The sequence below is a fragment of the Acanthopagrus latus genome, chromosome 16 (assembly GCF_904848185.1).
Source record: "Acanthopagrus latus isolate v.2019 chromosome 16, fAcaLat1.1, whole genome shotgun sequence".
NCBI lineage: Eukaryota > Metazoa > Chordata > Actinopteri > Spariformes > Sparidae > Acanthopagrus > Acanthopagrus latus.
Genome location: NC_051054.1, coordinates 24,895,879 through 24,909,257, shown reverse-complemented (window position 1 = coordinate 24,909,257; position 13,379 = coordinate 24,895,879). Strand labels below are relative to the sequence as shown.

The 13,379-nt window shown below is 44.1% G+C and overlaps 1 protein-coding gene across 1 annotated transcript; it reads right to left on the bottom strand.

Annotated features, from left to right (window-relative positions):
* Positions 1-4,616: 4,616 nt before the first annotated feature.
* Positions 4,617-5,202, bottom strand: LOC119004984 (putative protein TPRXL). The gene has a single exon (XM_037072342.1). It carries the CDS (start codon positions 5,167-5,169, stop codon positions 4,702-4,704), a length of 468 nt encoding a protein of 155 aa, XP_036928237.1. The 5' UTR covers positions 5,170-5,202; the 3' UTR covers positions 4,617-4,701.
* Between the last annotated feature and the right edge of the window lie 8,177 nt (positions 5,203-13,379).

The following is a 13,379-nucleotide window of genomic DNA, read 5'->3' as shown; positions in this document are numbered from 1 at the left end:
ACTTAAATTCATAAGATAGAAAGCCAGAACTTAGACAGAAGTCAGAACCTAGACAGAAGTCAGAACTTTAGACGCCATTCATTCTCACATTTGTGGATCCAGCTGTATGAAGACGTTCGGCCTTTTTTGTCTGGGAGCCAGGAGGTCCTGAAGCTTGGTTTCCTTGAGTTCTGGGTTGGACTATGGCACGACGTGTCGGTCCAATAGCCAGAGGGAAGGCCGGTACTCTGTTGAGGAACTCTCGGTCCGAAGGCCCATCGAAGTTCCGCCTTGGGAGGGCTGGGGGCAGGGTCGGTCTCGGCTGGAAGCACACAAAGCCTGTTTTTGATGGAGGCTCCTTGCAAGGCTTCTGAAGCAATGACTGCAACATTCTTCATCAAGTGATCATAGTCTTGAAAAGACTTTGACTTTCTTTGTTGTTTCTGGTGGTGGTTCCTAAATTCTGATTCTTAACTAAGACAACTTTTTCTGGATCAGGCGGTGATACTTTAACGGTATATTAAAATCAAGAATCAAAAAGAAAAAAAATCTTGTTCTGTTAAACTTGGATAAAAGTAAAGCACTTAAAGTGGTGGTTCAATTCACTTTTCTTAGAGCTTGTTACAAAAACAAAATTAAAGATTACTTAAAAAAATAAAAAAAATAAAAGAAATAAAGAAATAATAAGATTAATTATAATAAGTAAACGAATAAAAAAAAGGAAAGAAAAGAGAGAAGAGAAGTAGACAGAAGAAGTGGACAGAAGGAACATATCAGACATAAATAACACAAGTATTACACACAAAGAGGATCTGGAAGTCTGTCCCCATCACCAAGGGGAGGGGCTGGTTTCTCCCAAACTTCAAACTCATTAAGTAATAACATGGGAAAGATCTATTGTATGACCTTCTTAGGCTATTTGGGAATCTGCTAAAATTAAGAAGATGAAATTGTAGTTTATTAGTTATTCAGAATGTATTGGAATTTGGATGAGGATAGAGACTGCAGTGGGATTGGAATATTAGACTCAGGAACAACAACGGTTGTAAATAAAAGTTTGACATGTGAGGTGGAAAAACACACAGATTAGGTTTCCCACCAAACCACTGGAGAATGTTCAGAGGGAGAGAGATGTAGATCGGTAAGGCACCTTAAATCACAACATCTGTGTTAGAAAACAGTTCTCTTTTCTTCTGATGTAGAGAGAGAAGACCCTATCGAGCTTGACCTCGTTTGACCTGAGGAAAAGAATTCCATATTCTTTGGAGGGGGGAAAAAAAACAGATGTGCTCAGCTGTTGTAAATTATTAAAAGAAGGTCCCTGGTGATCTGTTTATAGCAAGAAAGACAACATCCTTTCACTCTGTGGAGAGAAGAAGTTCTGCCAGGTCAAGAGGTTAAAGGGGGACTGGATCATGATGCAGCAGGAAGGAGCCAATTTGGGTCAAAGATAATCATGACAGAACAGGACTACTTTAAGATGCAGAGACAAAGGGCTTGCGTTCCTACAGCGGCATGTGATGTTGCCAAGGGGCAGCATGTATAGGATGAAGAGGAATGATCCAAGCACCGAACCCTCAGGATGCCTTGGGACAGAGGAGCAGCAGAGGAGGTGCAGTTGTTGATGTAGAAGAACTGTTGTCTGTTAGTGAGATAAGATTTGAACCAAGAGAGGGCAGTGCCAGTGATGTTGAGGGAACATTCAAGGCGGGAGAGAAGAATGGAGTGGTTGATGGTTTCAAAAGCTGCAGTGAGATCCAGGAGGATGAAGATGCTGAGTTGGCCAGAGTCTGCAGGGAGGAGGAGGACGTTAGTTACTTTAAGGAGGGCTGTTTCTGTGCTGTGTTGGGAACGGAAGCCAGATTCAAAAGGTTCAAAGAGGTCAGTGGAGATGAGATGGGTTTTGAGTTGAGCGGCAACATAGCGTTCCAGTATTTTTGATTAAAAAAAGGGGAGGTTTAAGAGGGGCCGGAAATTTGTCACGATGTCAGGGCTGAGTCCAGGTTTATTGAGAATAGGGTGATAGCAGCCAGTTTGAGAGATTGAGGGACTGAGCCAGAGCTGAGAGAGGAGTTGATTATTTTTGGGATGAGTGAGGAGATGGCTGGAAGACAGTTCTTGACCAGGTGGGATGGAATGGGGTCCAGGGCACAGGTAGGGCTTTTCATTTCTGCCACAATGATAGATAATCAATCAATCAATCTTTATTTATATAGCGCATTTCATACAGAAAAAGTATCTCAAAGTGCCTCACAGAAATAAACAAACAACAGCAGAAAAAGAGAAACAGCAAAATAAAGTCAAGAGAAGAAAATTAAAAGAACCCAACCCTCCCACCCCCTCAGACAAGCACAGAGACATACACACTCATACACACACTCACACATATGCACGCAGACACACACACTCATACACACCCATACAGTAGCTGTCACTAAAGAGACATGGCCGGGCAGCGAGACCTGTTGCGTGGAGGAAGGAACCTTTGGAGAGCCAACCACACCGGGAGAGGTCCTGCAGGGAGCACTGCCACAGGGACCACCTCAACCAGGAGGCCCCACACCAAGGTGCAGAGCCATCTGGTCACCCGGGCCGGAGCCGTCCATGGGAAAGCACGACCCGTGGCCAGACCAGAGACCACCCCCAGCCCGGCAGGCCCCCATGAGGAAACACTGGAGATTAAAATCTGACAGACTAAAACAGTAGAAAAAAGCAAAAAGCATTGAGACTAAAAACATGAGGGTAACAGTAAAATAAGGCAAAAATCATAGAAGCTAAAAACACGTGGGACTAAAACATAAAAGTATAAAGGCTAAAAACACAAGGGACTAAAACATAAAAGCAAAAAGGCTAAAACGTGACAGATTAAAACAGTAAAAAAAGATAAAAATTTGTAAATAAATACAAGTGCTCTGATTAGCATGGCATAAAAGGAATGAAAAAGAATTTAAATTTCAATTAAAAGCCTGGTTAAAAAGATGGGTCTTGAGTCAGATCGCTTGTAGACACATACGAGAACTGAGGAGGGGTGAGTAAAGGAGTGGAGGGGGTAGGGGCAGGTCGACAGGTTGCTGTAGATATTGTCAATTTTTGTTTGGAAAAATTAGAGGAAAGAGTTGCATTTGTCGGTAGTGAAAGAGTTGGAGATGTTGTCAATGGCTCTACAATGGCTTGCAAAAGTATTCATCCCCCTTGAACTTTTCCACATTTTGTCATGTTACAGAATGTCACATGTCACAAACGTAAATGTATTTTGATGATATTTTATGTGATAGACCAACACAAAGTGATGCATAATTGTGAGATGGAAGGAAAATGATACATGATTTTCAAACATTTTTAGAAATAAAAAACTGAAAAGTGTGGTGTGCAAAAGTATTCACCCCATCTTTACTCTGATACATTTAAATAAAATCCAGTGCAACCAGTTGCCTTCAGAAGTCACCTAATTAGTAAATGGGGTTCACCTGTGTGATCTAATCTCAGTGTAACTGCAGCTGTTCTGTGAAGGCCTCATTGGTTTGCTAGAGGAAATTAGTGAACAAACAGCATCGTGAAGCCCAAGGAACACACCAGACAGGTCAAGGATAAAGAAGTTTAAAGCATGGTTAGGATATAGAAAAATATCCCAAGCTTTTAACATCTCATGGAGCACTGTTCAATCCATCATCCAAAAATGGGCTGGTCAAGGAGAGCATTGATCAGAGAAGCAGCGAAGAGGCCCATGGTAACTCTGGATGAGCTGCAGAGAGGTGGGAGAATCTGTCCACAGGACAACTGTTAGTCATGCAATCCACAAATCGGGCCTTTATGCAAGAGTGGCAAGAAGAGAGCCATTGTTGAAACAAAGCCATGCAGTTAGCCACAAGCCATGTGGGGGGCACAACAAACATGTGGAGCAAGGTGCTCTGGTCAGAGGAGACCCAAATTGAAGTTTTTGGCCTAAATGCAAAACGCTGTGTGGCAGAAAACTAACACTGCACATCACCTTGACCACACAATCCCCACCGTGAAACATGATGGTGGCAGCATCATTCTGTTGAGATGCTTTTCTTCAGCAGGGACAGGGAAGCTGGTCTGAGTTGATGGGAAGATGAATGCAAAAAACTTGACTGCGGCGGAGATTCACCTTCCAGCAGGACAACGACCGCTAACACACAGCCAGAGCTACAATGGAATGGTTTAGATCAGAGCATGTTCATGTGTTCGAATGGCCCAGTCAAAGTCCAGACCTAAATCAACTTGAGAATCTCTGGTAAGACTTGAAAATTGCTCTTCACAGACACTCTCCATCCAATTAGACTAAGCTTAAGCTATTTTGTGTCAGGTTTGGGTTAAAGGGAAGACTATGGATAAAGGAAGGGTGGACCCAAATGCAGTTACACACGAGAGGCCAGGATATGGGGAAACAAAAACAAGCTTTATTTTAGTCCAAAAACCAAAAGCAGACAAAATGGGGGCAAGAGGCAAAGTAGCAACCAAAAACAGCAAGGCAAATTAGCAACTAAAAGAAAGCAAGACAAAGTACAAACCAAATAGCAAAGTTCAAATCAAAATGCAAAATGCAAAAAATCCAAAACATACCAGACAGGAAGAGCATGGACAGGAGCATGGACAGGAGCATGGACAACCAAAGACAGAATACAAACAATGACCAGACGACGAGTGAAGGGAAAAGCACGGACCAAGTATACAGAGTCAAAGCTGGGAGGGTGGAAGGGATTAGGGGGAGGGCCAAGGCTCAAACAAACAGGAGGGTGGAGGCGAGGACTGGGACCCACTGGAGGCCAGGGACGTGGGCTGGGACCCACTACAGGCTGGAGACGTGGGCTGGGACCCACTAGAGCCTGACCACGAAAACGAAGGTGTTCTGGTAGCTGGCAACGAAGACGAAGGCCCTCTGGAGGTCTGTGGCGAGGATGAAGGCGATCCGGAGGTCTGTGGCAAGGACGAAGGCGACCCGGAGGTCTGTGGCGAGGACAGAGCTCTGGAAACCGGCAGAAGTGGCGTGGGCTGAGACGCACTGGATACCGGGGACATGGGCTGAGACGCACTGGAGGCTGGCGACGAAGGCGTAGGCGCAGGCTGGAACCCGCTGGAGGCCGGCGTCGAAGGCATGGGCTGGGACCCACTAGAGGCCGGCAGCGAAGGCATGGGTTGGGACCCACTGGCGGCCGGTGGCGAAGGCATGGGCTGGGACCCACTGGTGACCAGACCACTGGCTGGGAAACCCTCCAGCGTCTTGGCCGGACCACCGACGGAGTTTTGCTGGGAGCTGGTGGCCTGGGAGCCGATGAAGGGTCTCTGGCAACAAGCAACCTCGGCCGGGCCTCTGACCGAGGAGCCGGGACTGGCCTAGGCCGACCCAGGAGCTGGGACTGGACTCGGCCGGGCCTCCGACCGAGGAGCCGGGACAGGCGCCATCTGGACCGCCGACTGAAGACCACTGGCAGGTGTCGACCGTGTCACTGACTGAGGGCCACTGGCAGGTGTCGACCGGGCCGCCGACCAAGGGCACCTGGCAGCTGACGACCAGGCCGCCGACCAAGGGCACCTGGCAGCTGTCGACCGGGCCGCCGACTGAGGGCCACTGGCAGGTACTGGGGCTGTGGCTGAGGCCTGGGCTGGGAGCTCGGCTGTGGCTGGAGCTGAGGTATGGGCTGAGGCCCCTGAGCCTGACTTCAGGGAGCCAGGACGTGGACGGTCTCGTCGCTTTCTTGGTCTTCCTTCCACTTCACAATTATGTATCTCTTTGTGTTGCTCTATCACATAAAATCCCAATAAAATACATTTACATTTGTGGTTAAAATGTGACAAAATGTGGAAAAGTTCAAGGGGGGGTGATTACTTTTGCAAGGCACTGTAAGTGACATCAGGGTCTTTAGCAACATCTGTAATAGGCGCATAGTTTCTCACTTTGGCTGCATCAATCAATGTTTTCCAGGATTCATGGTATTTAAGACCAAAGATTTCATCATCTTCTTTTGATGTTTCATGGTGTATGATACATACTTCAGATTCTTTGTACTTGCTGTTCATTCTGAATCCAGATCTAAATCTCTTCTACTCAGTTCTATTGGGCAGGAGTATCCCATCATCACAGTAACTAAAAAGAAAATCACAAGGGTGGTGACTGTAAACATTACAGGTTAATGAACTGTATTGATGAATTGTATTGAAAAAAAAGAAAGAAAAGGTTTATTACTTGACATTACTTAAACCCAACCCATCATAACATAAGCTTAACCTGATGTCACTTACATCCTCTCGGAAATGTTGGAAGATGTCCAACTGATGCAGCTTGCTAGCCTGCTCTGTAGCAGTTACTGTTTACCCTGCTTAACTTGCAAGCTAGCTAGCCTGCTAGATAACTAGCCTGCAAAAAACACCAAACTTTAGCTACTGTTACAGGTACAGCTATATTTATAATTTGCCTATGTCTATTCCCCATCAATTCACAAGCACAAGAGTATTTTGTACATTTAATACCCCTGGAACTCATTGGAAGTTTTATTATAAATGTACATGAATAAATAGGCCATTTGGCCCTGGACTAATAGGGTATTCTATTTGTCCATTCTATTGGCTCCATTCTATTTTGAAGACTTGTACTGGCTGCACAAGTCTAATTTAAGGCTCTCGCAAATAAATAGTATGGGTATATTGTACATTTTCTGAATCATCAGAGTGCCTTGAGTTTTGAAGTTTATGAATTTTGTGTCCCTGGTGTTCTTTCATGCCACATGGATGAAAGAAGGCATACAGTTTAGGTGGAAATTGTGAGATGTGTGTTATTTCTGGTTTAAAAAAGTCATGTGACCTCTGTGTTTGTCAGACACATTCAGTGCTGGGCTTACCCTAAGCCTAGAAGGTCCCCTTTCCAATGATACCAAGCACCATATTATACAATATTGACAATATCCCTACCATGAGCCTAAACCAGATATACACCAGATTTCAAAAACAGAATTTATCTTAGGGGGTTAGTAACTTCATGAGCTGAAAAGGTGATTTCGCAACCATCCCTGCACTGCTATCATGATTTTTCTAGAACTAGGGGCCTTGCCAAAAAACAATGATAGCATTTGTCCCCTTGATGATACTGATCAACCCCCCTGGCTCATGGACTAAATCTTCTACTCCGCTAGAGGGTCCTGCATACACCCCTGGGAATTTTCTCAAAACTCTAACTTTTCCTTCCTTCCGGTGGAGACGTTGCCAGGAAGCATTAAGGAATAGAACTGAAATATCCTCTGAGGGATAGAAATTCATAAACTCTCATACCATCTATTGAAATATTGTCTGTCCATTAGGTTGAAAGCTGTGAGAGAGAGAGATTTGAGCCACATGAATCTGTGAGCTCCTCAAGATCCGGTAAGGATGCAAGTGTTATGCTAACTGTGCTAGCTTCATTATGTTATGAAATACTGTTCTTTTAAAACCAATTGGAGCTGTGACCCTGATCCTTGGTGTTTGATATCACATAGACACAGATTTAGATTGTTTTATATTGTTGAAAATGCTTACAAAAGATCGCTAATCACACTAGCAGTGTGCTAATTGCTAGTATTTTTATGTGAATTTGTTCTGATTTTAACTCTGTTGCTAGCTCAACTAAGCTAGTCACCAATAGCAGAACATTGATAGCACTCACACCACCAAAGGTGCCTTACACTCTGCTTTGTTGACTTAGGAGTCATTTATTGAGGGAGTATTATCTCTCTTGTTCATCATATGTAAGATGATGGTGATTTAGTTCATTTAATGCTAATATATATGTTTGATATGGAAATGAGAAGTAGAAGTTAATCTTAACTGTTAAAAGAATACAATGTTTGATTAAAATGTAATGTTCAAAATGTTTTTAAGATGCATAAATAGATTTAAAAGGTTAAAAAAAACCAAATATCCAGTTTTGGAACTCTCATGATTTTATTTCTATGCTGTGAGACGGAAGTACATGATTGATTGATTGATTGATTGATTGTTCATTGGAACTGGCCTATCTCATGTGATGTGATGTGTATCTAGTCATTTACATAATGATTACAGTATATTTATCCTTTACAAATGGTTATTACCGTATTTTCACGACCATAGGGCGCACCGGGTTATAGGGCGCAGTTTCAGTTACGGGTGCTTTTTCTGTATTTAACAAATACATAAGGCGCACTGGACCATAGGGCGCGGGCATGGTAAAACACACCGGTAAAACATGCATGCTAGTGTGTGTATTTAAAAAGGCAGCGGGAGCAAAACTGAGTTTGGTTATGCTTTATTGAAATACTGGCCCGGATGGAAAGATGGCACCGTTTCATGAAGCGAAAGCACCAAGACGGACCTCCTTGAAAATGTTCAATTTTCACTTCTTCCGCTAGCGTTACTGCCCTTAGTCGTATGGTGACTGTAAAGACGCTTCTTCCAGCTGTCCTTTGACCGGCAATCCATTGCTCGAGTCGGTCTTCCAACTCGGGCCATCTCGCCTTGTGTCCGCGGAAACTCAGCTGCGTCTTCTTGACCTGTCGCAGCTCGTTTTCCATCTTCCTCCACTTGCGAACCATGGATTTATTGATATTGTATTCCCTCGCGGCTGCTCGATTCCCATGTTCCACCGTGTAACTGACAGCTTTCAGTTTAAACTGTGCTTCGTAAGCGTGTCTCTTTCTAGTCTTTCCATCTAGTCCTCTGTTACGTCCGCCTTACAACAACAACAATAATGCCCACACTTCACCCTTCAACGTTCTCATGTAATCCGCCTTACAAAAAAACAACACATTAGGCGCACTGCACTATAGGGCACGCCGCACATTTTGGAGAAAATTTGAGACGTTTAGGTGCGCCTTATGGTCGTGAAAATACGGTACTTGATTTGACATTTGAATGAAGGAGATAAGTTGATTGGAGTTAGACAGAAATGAGAAAATAGTAATTAATGCATTCTGAACTGTATGCATGTACTGTAGTTTTTTGTTTGTTTTTTTGTGGGGGAGAAATGGACCAAGAGCCTTGTGTGGCCAGCCGTGGCATCTTTGGAAAACAGCATCATTCCCCTCCTTCATTCGAGATACAGATAAGATCACACTCAAACCTACCTGGGTAGTGAAAGAACATACATACTTCAAGAAACACACACGCACACCAAGAACTTTCATGGACTCCAAAGGAACCAACTTTATTTTTTTTAAACTCTGCTGAGGAATCTCACAAAGGGACACTTTCTTTTGAAGTTATTTATTTTGGGCCCCATTATTGTGCGCCTGTTTACACAAAACATAATTAGAAGCAATTTGTGCAGTTACCTGTTTATTGGAACGGTGTAATTGATTAGTTATTTGTCTCACCATGACTTTACTCACAAGTTAGGTAGAAGCCTATAATAATCACTAAGTTATAATGTTAACATTTCATGGATTTAGCTTCAATATCAATGCTATGAATACAAATGTGAATATTATGTTTGTGTGGTGGTGGTGGTAGGGGGCTTCACAGGTGACAAACACATTTCCTTAAGACTGTACCGTACAGTACAGTACATTAAAGAACCTCATCATGTCTTCATACATTAGTAGCTTTTGTGTTTTTATGGGTTTCGTTTGGGTTTCATTGAATAAAAACCATGAGCAGCTCTCAGGCACATCCAGTAAATGTCTGCATACCAAAATTGTTCTGAAAAATTTAAGTTGTAAATATAAAAGAAAATAGCAAAGATGACCAACAAAATGAGAAATTATACTTGTGATGTTATGTCAATAACATACTAACCAGCTAGCAGTGAAAACACCAACCCTCCACCTGTCCTGTCCTCTGAGCTCCAGCCAGGGCAGAGTCAGCTAACAGGGCTGTAGGTAATGGGGCTAGCTAGCTAACAGATTTTGAAAAAATCAAGGTAGTCCTTCTTCTCAGACATTCCCACCAAGAACAAAAAAAATGCCTGTGCCTTGTTTGCTACAGTCAACAGGCTAACAAACCCTCCTGTGCCAGTAGCCTCTGAACATCTATCTACTAAGGCCTGTAATGAATTTGCATCATTCTTCACTGCCAAAATTCAGAAAATTAGACAATCCGTCAGTGCACTGTACCAGGTACGGGAGATGTATTGTTGTTTTGTCCATCTAAAACCAACTCTAATAACATGACACAATTTGACCCAATCAATGACACATACCTGATAGACATTATACAGCATTTGAAATCTTCCTCCTGCTGCCTTGATATTTTACCAGCAGGGTTCTTCAAAAACGTTTGCATGATTCCAGATCTGCTGCGGACTGTCAACATGTCTCTTCTTTCAGGTGTCTTCCCCCAAGCCATGCAGACTGCAGTCATTAAACCACTCCTGAAGAAGAGAAATCAAGACACATCAGTAATTAATAACTATATGCCCATTTCACACCTCCCAATTTTAAGTCAAATCATCGAGCCACGGCCCCATTGCTGAACAGAAAGGTGTTTTTCTCTAAATACAAGATTGAATATTGAGCGTGTCACATAATCAAATAGCATCAAATGATACTGCTCTTCCTCTGCAACAATCCTGCCAGGTGTGAAGTAGATCAGATGAACAGTTCTTTAGAAAATGTGACACCGCGGAGAGGGATGTCCTGTCTTGGGTTTTTCGTCTTGTGAACTTCCGGTTTTATTTTGAAAAGTAACTTTCTTGTCGTTTCAGGTCACCTGCCCTTCCTCCTGTGTCACTGGTCTGGCGTCTCCCCTGATCCCTGATTGTTTCCACCTGTGTCATCCCTTCTCATGTGTATATAGTCCTTGTCTTCCCCTGTCCTTGTTGCCAGAGTATTTCCTTCGTTTGTGTCTGTGTACTTCTAACCATCTGATCACAGTCTTGCCTCGCCACGCCAAGTGTTCAAGTTTGTATTTTGATTTTCTGTTTGCCTCTGAGAGAGAGTGATATTTTGTTTGTAAATTTCTGGTCAGCCTTTTTAGAGCTAGATTTTTGTTCTTTGCCTTTTGCTCGCCTCTGTTGGAGTGCCTTTTCTTTTTTAAGAGTAGTTAAGTTTTATAGCATTTTAAATTTTCCTCGTGAGTCAATTTATGTTGTTAATGTTTCATAGGAATTATTCCCTTTAAGATCAGTGTAGATATTAGTTCTAGTTTTCCTCATGAGAGTGAAATTTTGTTCTTTCCTTTGTTTGTTTGCCTGTCCTTAGATCTAGGAAGTGTTTTATAGCCAAGTTTGTTTGTTACTCATTTTGATGAGGGAACAGATTATTGGAAATAAAGCTTGCCTGAATTATTCGCCATTCTGCATCTGAATCCTCTTTTCAGTACCTGCCTGACAGAATACTCTGGCCAGACATGGACCCAGCAGAGGCGGAACGTATGTCCGACTTCCTATGCACCCAAGAAGCCCGTCTTAAACGCCAAGAAGAGTTCCAGACGGCGATGGCTTCGCAGATGGGGCACATCTCGACTCAACTGCAGGATCTAATTGGCCAGCTCGCCTGACAGACTGCTCCTCCACCGCTCCCGGTACTGGAAGCAACACCGGCACCCACCATGCCGCTTTCCGTAGCGGGCAGTAAGTTGGCTCCCCCAGCTCAATATTCCAGAGAGCCAGGGCTGTGCAAGATTTTCCTAATTGACTGTTCTATTCATTTCGAAAGCTAAGGCTTGGGTGTCAGCAGAATGGCGGAGAGGCTTGCCCATATGTCTCTCTCTCACTGAATTTCAAGCTGCTCTCACCAGAACTTTCGACCCGGTAACCACGAGCCATGAAAAGGTGCAGGAGTTGAGTAGTTTAAGGCAAGGAAACAGCTCAGTGTGTGAATACGCCATCCACTTCCGCACGTAGGCAATGGAGAGCGGGTGGAACACTACCGTTCTTTATGATATCTTTTTGAAGGGACTATCAACCCATATTCAAGATCTTCTCATTCCCTTGGATTTACCTATGGATGTGGATTCTCTCATCGCCTGCGCGATCCGGACAGACAATAGTCTCATTCAACTGCAGCGACAATGAGGCAGGAGACCAGCGATGGCAGAGAGCTGACTGCGCGCTCAAGCTCTGACAGATTCAGCCTGTTATCATTCACCGCAGGAACAGCATCATCCCTCGGCCGCTGAAAGAGTGGAGGAACCCATGCAGTTGGGAAGAGCCCGACTGACTCCGGAGGAGTGGAGAAAATGCCAACTGGAGGGACGGCGCTTTTATTGTGGAGAGATCAGTCATCTCGTTGCCAACTGTCCTTACTAAGAAATCCATGGCAGTGAGTCATGTCTTGGCATCGAGTCCCACTTCCTGCACTCTCACCAAGGTCCAGGTAATGCATCACACTGACACTGAGCTCGAAGCTCTAATTGACTCAGGGGCAGATGAGAGTTTGATGGACTGGGGATTAGCCAGGAAATTGGGGATTGGGGCTGAACTACTAGAAAGACCCGTCAGGGCCAGATCCCTTAATGATTTGGAACCTTTTTTCTATTTCTCACATCAGTGAACAAGTTCATTTGCTAATTAATGATCATAAGGAGGTGATAAATTTGTACTTGTTCAAATCCTCCTCTCATTCTCTGATACTGGGGCAGTCGTGGTTGCTGAATCATAACCCTCACATAGACTGGAGAACTGCAGAGATCAGAGGATGGGGGGACAGTTGTACTGAAACATGCCTTGAACCCCCTCATCAGAAAGAAAATGTCACGGAAATTAAAGGGATATTCCGGTGTAAGTTTAATCCATGTTCTAACACACCTTGACACCGAGTGCGACCCCCCAGAAAGATAAAGTTTGCGGACTGCAAGCTTACGTAGTGGTAGCATCCTCAGAAACGACCGCACAACAACAATACACTGCAATAAATGGGTCCAAGTATAAATCACCATCAAAAAGCCACAAATAATGCTCAGAACAGCACCAAACTTCAGCAAAATTAGAAACAGGGTCCCAGCACATATTTTGAGGCATCACCAGGATGGTTGTACCCGCAGCTGTACGTCTTCGTCTGCCTTGGTCACTTCATGTGCACCCAACATTCCATGTAAGCCAGGTTAAACCAGTCAAGGAGAGTCATGGGGCGTTCAGACCGAACATGATAGACGCAAATAGAGCGGCAACTCGACATTGAAAATCAATGTAAATGGTGCGATGAAACGTGATTGAGGCGGCGGCGGTGCAAATGGAGCATCTGGCATGGCGCGAATGAAGTGTCTAAAGCATCTGGAGCGGCGCGTCTGAAGCGACGTGAATAAAGTGGAAAATATCCAACTTTTCAGGCGGCATTGCGCCGTCAGTGACGACTTCAAGCCGACGTCACTTCCCTCACGTACAGTTGTTTACTGTCGCTCAGAGCAATGATGGAGGAGAAGCTGATTGTCGCTGTGTGTGGGCACCTGGTGCTGGACTACTCTACTGTGGTATTCTACCTTGCCCAGACCCGAGT

What these genes read in the sequence shown, in the direction of transcription:
- LOC119004984 (XM_037072342.1), bottom strand. Translation starts at nt 5,169, where the DNA reads ATGCCTTCGCCACCGGCCGCCAGTGGGTCCCAACCCATGCCTTCGCTG.